This window comes from Phyllobates terribilis, unplaced genomic scaffold, assembly GCF_046119375.1.
Source record: "Phyllobates terribilis strain yellow unplaced genomic scaffold, ASM4611937v1 Scaffold_2__4_contigs__length_985480577, whole genome shotgun sequence".
NCBI classification, from domain to species: domain Eukaryota; kingdom Metazoa; phylum Chordata; class Amphibia; order Anura; family Dendrobatidae; genus Phyllobates; species Phyllobates terribilis.
Window position 1 is genome coordinate 400,722,568 of NW_027362762.1, and position 12,311 is coordinate 400,734,878.

General features: G+C 40.0%; 1 protein-coding gene across 8 annotated transcripts in view; it reads left to right on the forward strand.

The window, feature by feature from the left end:
* The window catches only part of INPP4A (inositol polyphosphate-4-phosphatase type I A), a 149,458-nt gene that overhangs the window by 50,950 nt on the left and 86,197 nt on the right, over positions 1-12,311 (forward strand). For all 8 annotated transcript variants that reach the window (XM_073664894.1, XM_073664893.1, XM_073664897.1 and 5 more), the window contains one exon: positions 10,546-10,737. In XM_073664894.1, the coding sequence (XP_073520995.1) occupies positions 10,647-10,737 (91 nt within the window). In that variant the 5' untranslated portion in view covers positions 10,546-10,646. The remainder of the gene's footprint in view (positions 1-10,545; positions 10,738-12,311) is intronic.

Consider the following 12,311-nt stretch of genomic DNA (forward strand, 5'->3'; position numbering starts at 1 on the left):
GCAAACTTTATACACGAGTTATGATCCTACCATTTCTCGGTATCCCCTTCAGCCCCTTCACTGTTCAACTCCATGTACAGTTCACACTGAACAGGCTGCAGCTTCCACACATTACTCTGCAGCTCCAACAAACAGACTGCTCAGCTTTCCTAGCTGAGCCGTGCAGTTTCCATTCAGAGACAGACCCTGGCACGTCTCTTTTTCAGCTACAGCTCACATTTTGGCTGGTCACTCTCCAACAGCACACTTGACTCTGTTCAACATCCAGCAGACTGACACACCTAGTGAACACAGGCCCTGGTTCTTACTCAAAGCTAACCCGGTGCATGTAATCAAGACCTGCAGTGCTAGGATTTAACCCTAGCCTACCTGGCTTTGCTACACTCTGAACACTTCAGAATTCATCTTGAGACTTATATTGAGTCACATCATGCGTAGATACCAGTGACCCATTACTATTGGCCGTCATACATGCCAATATCATGACATGACCTCCACCACTTGGCAGAGATCGTGTGGTGTGCTTCAGGTGATGAATGGTTTCTTTATTCCTTTTTATTGTACTCATCTCTTCACTGTAGTATTAGTTAATCTTGGTTTTACCTATCCATAGACTCTCATTACAGAACCAGGGGCCTTTTAAGATGTTTTCTAGCAAAGTCTAATCTGGCATCTCTGTCTTTCATTGTTCATAGTGGTTTGCATTTTCTGGAGACTGATTGATTGTCTTTCGCTAGATATTGGGATAGAGTTTCTCTTTAACACGGAAGTAGTCCTGAAATTACCCACCGGAGCTTACTTCTCGATTGTTTGATGCTACTGGGCTTACCAGTGCAATCCTTCTATTTAAAGGGAACCGGTCACCTCCAAAAATGTTATTTACCTGCAGATATATAGTGGTAATCTGCAGGTAACTAGCCTTTAACTCTTATCTGACTGCTCTACTGGAACAGCTACGGGGAAAAAAATGAAGTTACCGGTACATTCTGCCTGAGTCCTCCTGCGTCCAGTCACCATCGGATGCAAGGGGCTGCTCTGTAATTTCTTCCCATCATAATGACAGTCTGCTCTGCACACATATGCTGCAGAATGTGCTGTCAATCAACGTGCAAGAAAGTAATTACACCATACAGTGAGCATTGACTCTAACCCCTCCCTGAACCGCCCTGATAACTGGAACTGGGCGGCTGCATGGAAAATATAACTTTATTTTCTCCCTTTAGCCGATGTTCTATTAATCCAGCCAGGCATAATTTAAATGCTATTTACATGGAGATTAATACTGTTTCCATGGGTACATAGCGTTTAGTATAAGAATGTGTAGCAAATAATTTATTAGACCACTTCAGCTACTCATTGGGCTGATGTAGACTGCATGAGCCGCTGAGCCCAGTGATTGGCTTCAGCGCTGTTGACAAGACGACACCTCTGTAGCCATAAGCAATTATTAAAGCAATGGCAGAGACACAATAATTAACTGGAGAGGTTAAGTAATTACTGATGTTGTTATTTTTTACACAGGCACACTGATGGTGTGCAAAAAATATATCCGTCAAGGAGTGGGTCCGGGGGCGTGGAGTGGGCTCAGGAGCTGATCCGGCTCCACACATAGCAGATGTAATCTATATTAAATAGCAGGTCTATCTGTGTCTAATATCCGTGGCTGTCAATCATTTAAATCCTGCTGTTGATCACTCATAAATGGTATGGTTGCCTGTGCTTGCATGTAGTGGCTTCCATATGTTGTCCCACGACGTGATCATGGGGACCGGATAGATTAAGATAGCTTGCTGAAGACCCCCTTTAGTACCATCTTGTTACTTCTGTGAACCTCAGCCATGGGTTTAGCTTCATAGGAAAAGATGATTTACAATATATTCTGAAATACTCTTGTATTGCGATATATACTATAAGCGATCAGACGATCGCAGGTTCACATCCCCTGAGGGAATAAATAGATAACAAATAAGGAATATAATACGGAATAACAAAGTTTTAGCAAAAATCTAAAAATTCAAATCACTCCCATTTTCCCCTATTCAAAATAAAAACATTTTAAAAATAGACATCTGATCTCGCCGTGACCGTCTATCAAAATATAAAATTAATTAACCCGTACAGTAAACACCGTAAAGAGGAAGCAGAAATGCCATATTTGTGTTTTTGAGCATCACAGTTCCCTAAAAAAATAAAATAAATAAAAAAAAATTACAATAGGAAGTGATCAAAATATTGTATTTACCCCAAAATGGTATTCATAAAACGTCATCTCGCCATTACAATGCTGAAAAGATAAAAATGTTATTTTAGAAAATTACATCATAAACCAGTATATATATTTTTTTCACACATCTGAATTTTTTAATAACCACTTAAAAGAAGCATTCCTATGAACTTTTTTTAATTAAATCTGTGTATATGTAACCTAGTGTGTGTGTGTGTGTGTGTGTTAGTTAATATACTCCCCTACCACTGCCATCTCCGGGATCCTGTGCCGTTCTTATCCTCTTCTTAATGACATCATTGTTCTTCAGACTCTCCAAGTCACTCTACGCTCTATGTGTGAGCTGGAAGTCTTTTTCACAATGTAAGCCTGTGGGGTCTTGTTCTATCTAAATATAAAAATCTAGAACTATATATACAGTAGGTATAGAAAGCATTCAGATCCCTTTAAATTTTTCACTCTTTATTTCAGCCATTTGGTAAATTCTAAAAAGTTCATTTTTTTCTCATTAAGGTACACTCTGCACCCCATCTTGACTGAAAAAAACAGAAATGTAGAAATTTTTGCAAATTTATTAAAAAAGAAAAACTGAAATATCACATGCTCATAAGTATTCAGACCCCTTGCTCAGTATTGAGTAGAAGCACCCTTTTGAGCTAGTACAGCCATGAGTCTTCTTGAGAATGATGCAACAAGTTTTTCACACCTGGATTTGGGGATCCTCTGCCATTCTTCCTTGCAGATCCTCTCTAGTTCCGTCAGGTTGGATGGTGAACGTTGGTGGACAGCCATTTTCAGGTCTCTCCAGAGATGCTCAATTGGGATTAGGTCAGGGCTCTGGCTGGGCCAGTCAAGAATGGTCACAGAGTTGTTCTGAAGCCACTCCTTTGTCATTGTCTTGTTGGAAGGTGAACCCCTCGGCTAAGTCTGAGGTCCAGAGCACTCTGGAAGAGGTTTTCATCCAGGAGATCTCTGTACTTAGCCGCATTCATGTTTCCTTCAATTGCAACCAGTCGTCCTGTCCATGCAGCTGAAAAACACCCCCATAGCATGATGCCGCCACCACCATGTTTCACTGTTGGGATTGTATTGGGCAGGTGATGAGCAGTTCCTGGTTTTCTCCACACATACCACTTAGAATTATCACCAAAAAGTTCTATCTTCCTCTCATCAGACCAGAGAATCTTATTTCTCATAGTCTGGGAGTCCTTCATGTGTTTTTGAGCAAACTCTATGCGGGCTTTCATATGTCTTGCACTGAGGAGAGGCTTCCATCGGGCCACTCTTCCATAAAGGCCCGACTGGTGGAGGGCTGCAGTGATAGTTGACTTTGTGGAACTTTCTCCCTTCTCCCTACTGTATCTCTGGAGCTCAGCCACAGTGATCTTGGGGTTTTTCTTTTCCTCTCTCACCAAGGCTCTTCTCCCATGATTGCTCAGTTTGGCTGGACAGCCAGGTCTAGGAAGACTTCTGGTGGTCCCAAACCTCTTTCATTTAAGGATTATGGAGGCCACTGTGCTCTTAGGAACCTTGAGTAATGCAGAAATTCTTTTGTAACCTTGGCCAGATCTGTGCCTTGCCACAATTCTGTCTCCTGGGCTCCTTGGGCAGTTCCTTTGAGCTCATGATTCTTATTTGGTCTGACATGCACTGTGAGCTGTGAGGTCTTATATAGACAGGTGTGTGCCTTTCCAAATCAAGTCCTATCAGTTTAATTAAACACAGCTGGAATGAAGGAGTAGAACCATCTCAAGGAGGCTCACAAGGAAATGGACAACATGTGACTTAAATATGAGTGTCTGAGCAAAGGGTCTGAATACTAATGACCATGTGATATTTCAGTTTTTCTTTTTGAATAAATTTGCAAAAATTTCTACATTTCTGGGTAAGATGGGGTGCAGAGTGTACCTTAATGAGAAAAAAATGAACTTTTTAGAATTTACCAAATGGCTGCAATGAAACAAAGAGGGAAAAATTTAAAGGGGTCTGAATACTTTCCGTACCCACTGTAGAATTCTAGATGTATTACCAATTGTATATGTTTATAGTGTTATGTAAATACACACACATACAGTGCTTGGCATACAATGAGTACACTCCCTTTGAAAAGTAAGATTTTAATCTATATCTTAATGAACGCAAGAAAAAAATGTTGACAAGACTGAGTTTCATAGAACATTTTTAACCCATAAAATGAAAGTAAGGTTAATAGTGCAGCTTCCATTACAAAATCTTCAGTTTTACTCAAATTAGTTGATGCCAAAATGAATACACCCCACATCTAAAACAACTACATCTAGTATTTTGTATGACTGCAGTGGTTTTCAAGGACAGCACCAAGTCTTCTTGGCATGGAATGAACAAGATGGCGACATATTGCAACATCTATCTTGTCCACTTTTCAAGAACGAACTCTTTTTTTAGTGCCTGGTTGGATAGTGATGATCAACTTGTTTCTTCAGAATTCCCCCTAGGGTTCAGATCAGTAGACCTACTTGGCCACTGAATCACTTTAACCCTTTTCTTCTTCAGAAGTGCAACAGTGGCCTTAGATGTGAGTATTGAATTATTGTCTTGTTGAAAAAGTGCACGTCTACCAAAAGCACTTAGCGATGGTAGCATCTTCTCTTTCAATATAGAGCAGTACATCTGTAAATTCATGATTCCATCAATGAAATGTAGCTCCCCGACACCAGCAGCACTCATGAAGCCCCATGTAAGGACACTGCCACCACCATGTTTCACTGTAGGCACCATGCATTTTTCTTTGTTCTCCTCACCTTTGCGGCACCATACAGTTTTGAAGCCATCAGTTCCAAAAACCTTTATCTTGGTCTCATCAATCCAGAATTGAGTCCAGTAGTCTTCATATTTTTCAGCATGGGTCCTGGCACATTGTAGGCATCTTTTTATGCATAGGAGAGACTTCCTTTTTGTGGATGACACCCATGGATGCCACTTCTGCAGTGTACACTGTATTTTGTCCTGAAAAACACTCACACCCGTTTGGCTTTCTACCTCCTTAGCTAATTGCAGTGAACTTGCATTCGATTTTCTTCAACCTTCCTCATCAGAAGACGCTCCTGTTTAGTTAACTTGCGTGATCAGTCTGGATGTATCTATGATATGGCTCCAGTTCCAGCTTTGTTACATTTTTGTATCACTTTTGCTACAGAATTCTGACTGATAGTACAGCTTTGCTGATCTTCTTGTAGTTTTCACCTTTCTTGTGTAAAGAAATTATTTTCTTTCTCAGGACTTGTGACATTTATCTTCCATGTGGTGCCATTATTGACAGCATGAAATGTGAAGGAGGTTTCATCTCCCTTTTATAGTCAATTGTCTGCTAGACACGTGTTTAATAAATAGATTTACCTGTGGTTGGATTTTTGTTAATTAGAATTTTGTAGTCTAAACTTTATGCAATGCTCCGAAGAATTTTTCATTGGGGTATACTCATTTTTGCGACCTGTTCTTCAATGAATTTGTTAGGAAAACATTTTTTTGGGGTGTACAAAATAACAAATCTTGTTTCAATCAATGGCCCACATTTGTGGGAGTATTTTGTAGAATGGTAGCCCATAGAAAATGTTGCTTCTGAAAGGAAATTAAAGGTTTTCTGACATCTGTTGGGATGTACTCATTTATGCTGAGCACTATATATTATGTATATGAATGTTATTATAGAACTAGTTATATCTATTGCTTATAATTTTTATCGTACAGTACTTCTTTATTGGTTTTGAAACGTGAGTGGTTTCATACTGGCCAGTAGAAGTCAACATAACATTCCTTACTCTAGATCAGGGATGTCAAACTCAAATACACAGAGGAACAAAATTAAAAGCTTGGACAAAGTCGTGGGCCAACCTTGATATTTATTAAAAAAAAATGTCTACAATTGAGGACGTTTTTTCTTATCATGAAATGTAACAAAGTTTTTCTTATGGAAACAAATTTAAAGGGGTTGTTCCACCAACAAAGTACATTTAAATTAATAAATCTTATTATAAAATATTGGAATAATATATTTTGTTATGTAAGAGCAGTAAAAAGCATATGCCCAATGGCCTAATTAAATGTATAATAAAGCATAAAAAACCTTGAATAATACAGATATAAAGTATGATGTAAACAAGTTCCCCCAAACACAGTATGATACTCTCACAGTGAATTCCTCCATATGCATGGTATGATGACCCTACTGTAACCCCCCCTCCTTCAAGCACCTCAAGAATATCCTGATACTCTTATATGAATGATGCTATTGGGACAGACTACTATACAGTATAATGGCCCCACATAGTGCTCCGTACAGTATAATGGGCCCCACATAGTGCTCCATACCGTATAATGGCCCCACATAGTGCTCCATACAGTATAATGGCCCCACATAGTGCTCCATACAGTATAATGGCCTCACATAGTGCTCCATACAGTTTAATGGCCTTGCATAGTGCTCCACACAGTATAATTGGCCTTGCATAGTGCTCCACACAGTATAATTGGCCTTGCATAGTGCTCCACACAGTATAATTGGCCCCTGCATAGTCCTCCATACAGAATAATGGGCCTCAAATAGTTCTCCATACAGTATAATAGCCCCACATAGTCCTCCATACAGAATAATGGGCCTCAAATAGTGCTCCATACAGTATAATGGGCCTCACATAGTGCTCCATACAGTAAAATGGCCTCACATAGTGCTCCATACAGTATAATGGCCCTCATAGTGCTCCATACAGTATAATGAGCCCCCATTTAATGCTCCATACAGTATAATGGCCTCACATAGTGCTCCATACAGTATAATTGGCCTTGCACAGTGCTCCATACAGTATAATTGGCCCCTGCATAGTACTCCATACAGAATAATGGGCCTCAAATAGTGCTCCATACAATATAATTGGCCTCACATAGTGCTCCATACAGTAAAATGGCCTCGCATAGTGCTCCATACAGTATAATGGCCCCACATAGTGCTCAATACAGTATAATGAGCCCCCATATAATGCTCCATACAGTATAATTGGCCCCGCATAGTGCTCCATACAGAATAATGGCCTCGCATAGTGCTCCATACAGTAAAATGGCCTCGCATAATGCTCCATACAGTATAATGGCCCCGCATAGTGCTCCATACAGAATAATGGCCCCACATAGTGCTCCATACTCCATACAGTATAATCGCCTCACATAGTGTTCCATACATTATAAATTGACTTGCATAGTGCACCATACAGTATAATGGCCTCGCATAGTGCTCCATACAGTATAATGGCCCCACATATGGCTCCACACAGTATAATGGCCACAAAAAAGTGTTCCGTACAGCATACTGGCCCCACATAGTGAAACCATACAGTATAATGGCCCCACAAAGTGCTCTATACAGTATAATGGTCCCACATAGTGCTCCATACAGTATAATATTGTCCCCACATAGTGCTTCATACAGTATAATGGCCCCACATAGTGCTCCATACAGTATAATGGCCCCACATAGTGCTCCATACAGTATAATGGCCTCGCATAGTGCTCTATATAGTATAATGGCCCCACATAGTGCTCCATACAGTAAAATGACCTCGCATAGTGCTCCATACAGTATAATGGACCTCGCATAGTCCTCTATACAGTACAATGACCCCACATAGTGCTTCATACAGTATAATGGGTCTCACTTTTTCCCTGCGGGCCAAATATACTCGGGGGACCCACCCGGCATCGCGGGCCAAATATTCTCACCCTGGGGGCTAGATCTCTAGATGAAGAGAAATAAAACCATGTCATTTTCTGACCTGCAGTAAAACTGAGTCATCATCATTATTATCAGAAAGCATATCATTTTAATTATCCTCTTTATTGATGATCATTGTCAACAATGTATTTTCTAACACTATGATACAATGATTGATGTCGAACTTGTCTGAATTGACTTCACATTGACTTCACTTACAGTACAGACCAAAAGTTTGGACACACCTTCTCATTTAAAGATTTTTCTGTATTTTCATGACTATGAAAATTGTACATTCACACTGAAGGCATCAAAACTATGAATTAACACATGTGGAATTATATACTTAACAAAAAAGTGTGAAACAACTGAAAATATGTCTTATATTCTAGGTTCTTCAAAGTAGCCACCTTTTGCTTTGATGACTGCTTTGCACACTCTTGGCATTCTCTTGATGAGCTTCAAGAGGTAGTCACCGGAAATGATCTTCTAACAATCTTGAATGAGTTCCCAGAGATGCTTAGCACTTGTTGGCCCTTTTGCCTTCACTCTGCGGTCCAGCTCACCCCAAACCATCTCGATTGGGTTCAGGTCTGGTGACTGTGGAGGCCAGGTTATCTGGCGTAGCACCCCATCACTCTCCTTCTTGGTCAAATAGCCCTTACACAGCCTGGAGGTGTGTTTGGGGTCATTGTCCTGTTGAAAAATAAATGATGGTCCAACTAAACGCAAACCGGATGAAATAGCATGCCGCTGCAAGATGCTGTGGTAGCCATGCTGGTTCAGTATGCCTTCAATTTTGAATAAATCCAAAACAGTGTCACCAGAAAAGCACCCCCACACCATCACACCTCCTCCTCCATGCTTCACGGTGGGAACCAGGCATGTAGAGTCCATCCGTTCACCTTTTCTGCGTCGCACAAAGACACGGTAGTTGGAACCAAAGATCTCAAATTTGGACTCATCAGACCAAAGCACAGATTTCCACTGGTCTAATGTCCATTCCTTGTGTTCTTTAGCCCAAACAAGTCTCTTCTGCTTGTTGCCTGTCCTCAGCCGTGGTTTCCTAGCAGCTATTTTGCCATGAAGGCCTGCTGCACAAAGTCTCCTCTTAACAGTTGTTGAAGAGATGTGTCTGCTGCTAGAACTCTGTGTGGCATTGACCTGGTCTCTAATCTGAGCTGCTGTTAACCTGCGATTTCTGAGGCTGGTGACTCGGATAAACTTATCCTCAGAAGCAGAGGTGACTCTTGGTCTTCCTTTCCTGGGGCGGTCCTCATGTGAACCAGTTTCTTTGAAGCGCTTGATGGTTTTTGCAACTGCACTTGGGGACACTTTCAAAATTTTCCCAATTTTTCGCACTGACCGACCTTCATTTCTTAAAGTAGTGATGGCCACTCGTTTTTCTTTACTTAGCTTCTTTTTTCTTGCCATAATGCAAATTCTAACAGTCTATTCAGTAGGACTATCAGCTGTGTATCCACCAGACTTCTGCACAACACAACTGATGGTCCCAACCCCATTTATAAGGCAAGAAATCCCACTTATTAAACCTGACAGGGCACACCTGTGAAGTGAAAACCATTTCCGGTGACTACGTCTTGAAGCTCATCAAGAGAATGCCAAGAGTGTGTAAAGCAGTCATCAAAGCAAAAGGTGGCTACTTTGAAGAACCTAGAATATAAGACATATTTTCAGTTGTTTCACACTTTTTTGTTAAGTATATAATTCCACATGTGTTAATTCATAGTTTTGATGCCTTCAGTGTGAATGTACAATTTTCATAGTCATGAAAATACAGAAAAATCTTTAAATGAGAAGGTGTGTCCAAACTTTTGGTCTGTACTGTATATGACCTACTCAGGCCATGGTCTATTTCTTTAATAAGGATTTTAAGGAGAAAATAATAATCTACTGGTGCTGACCTATTTTATTACATTTATTATACTCATTATTGGGCATGTAGCATAGAGCGGTTGCGACATTTCCCCTAGTAGATTTTATACTAACTATACCAAAGCTATGTTTTCTCATTATAAAGTATTACGGTACATATTGCCCACGGATAGTTAGCTTTCATTCGATTAAAGTGTCTCCAACTGTTTAGCTGCACTTGTTTTCCATTATATAACTTAGTGACTTGCGCTAAGCATTTGTACTGACTTTCCCGAATCGGCTCCACAAACAAGTTTACTGAGTGTCCTTGAGTTTTGGAATGTAAGTGATTACTGTTTTACTATCACTATCTCTGCCACATATGAAAAAATGGTATTTAATTAACCTTTCTAACCCCAACATTGTTTTAGTACAGCATATTTCCTTTTATTTTTTATAGCCACATTTTAATGTATCTACAATATAGCTTTCACTCTTCTAAAAGTTAATCCCTAACAATGTTTAAAGAAGATCCAACAATATTAAATATACAGCTCCTTCACAGGGGTCTGGACGGTTGATCAACATGCTTGACCTGATTCTTGCATACTACTTAGATAAAGTTGACTAAATTCATTATTTATATATTTTTGTTAGTTTGTTTTCTTTTTCTAATGTTTGAATTACACTTTTTTTTACTTTGCAGTTTTTCAATTGTGGCTCTCCTTCACTGACAATTGAAAATTCAAGGATTAAAACTCTTGTCTAAAGCCTAGAAGATAGTGAGCGTGCCCTACTCATGCCGAAATGATGGCAAGACAGCGTAGTCCTCGCCATGCGGCCAGGCCTCATTCTACCATCGATGTTACTTCTGAAATGTTAGGTTTGTCACTGGCAGGTAAGTAGTTATTGTAAAAAGAATTTGGAGCATAATGAAATTGTCTTTAGTGACAGTCAATATGTATTCTGGAGATTCAATATATTTCTTCAATGCCATAATAGTTTGTCATAGGGTAGAACAGGGGTGCACAACATTTTTTGGTCTAAGGGCCACATCATTATATTAAACTAATCTCCAGGACTGCAAAAAATATAAAGGGGGTGCTTAGGTGAATAGCTCACCAGAACCACTGTCAGTACATAAATACATTAGCAAAGCCAAGTTTTGTGTTTTTGTGAAGGATTTGGAGATTTTCTGTGGCGCTTCTGTTTGAAAAACTCATTGTTAACATACCCGAACTTATACTGAGTTTTTGGAGTAGAACCTCTCCATATCCTTCTAATAATCTCAAAACTGCAAGGTTTGAGCAGTTTTAACATAGCCATGTAGCACGTCATCAGATCAGTTATGAATTGCTACATGTGTCCAAGATCCGATCCAACATCAGTACATAAATCCTTCACCAGAACCACAGTCAGTACATGAATCATTTACCAGAACCATGGTCAGTACATTAATCTAGCACCAGAATCATGGTCAGTACATGAATACAGCACCAAGTTTAGCACAGCGATCAATTGCAATGTCAGATCAGCCCTTTATACACTTGTATTGCATAAACCTGGAACTCCCAATATGTTCTTAACACTTGTAAGGAGATACTGGGAGTTGTTGTTAAACTTACTTCTCCACACTCTTCCTCCACGCTCCCACCTCTCCACGGTGTCTCCTCATACTCCAACCTCTTTATACTGTCCCCTCACGCTACCACCTCTCAATACTGTACCCCCACTTTTCAATGGATCACTGTAGCACCTTCTTTTGCCCATTGATGGGAGTCGCACCAGTCAGACCCTTACAGATCACAAATGGATAGTTTGTGCAGTGGAGAAAGCCATTAAAAGGGTTTTCCAGTTTCCAGTCTTATTTGCTTCATACCCTTGCAGAAGTATAAAATTACAAACTGAGCTGGTACTCAGCTTCCCATGCTGATGTACATGGCATCAGTCTGAGCTTAATGATTAGCTGCAGTGGTGATGTGCGCTGTTGTCATAAAGTCACCACTGCAGACTGTAAACAAACATTGGGGCAGTGACAGAGAGGCCGTGCTGGAACCAGGGAGGGTGAGTGAGTGCCAGTTTGTAATTTTATACCACTGGCAGCCTATGGAACAAAAAACTTTGAAACCGGAAAACCTCTTAATATTTAAACTTGGAAAATTACATTAATTTCTTATAGATGTCAGAATGTGGAGATTTTCATTGTCCATAGATCTGTATTAATGTACCTTCTTATGGTATTGGACTACTATATCTGTCATAGATGCAGGGTAAGGCTGGAGTCACACGAGCGTATAAAAAATCAGTCCGAGGTTGATCCAGAAAATTAGGATGAGTGTCATGCAAGTACAATGCGATTTTTCTCACCTAGCATCCGTATGACATGCGTATGCCATCCGTATTTAACATCAGCTTTTACATACAGGAAATCTCCATGTCATTTAAAGCTAGTTTACAAACTAATAAAGCAAT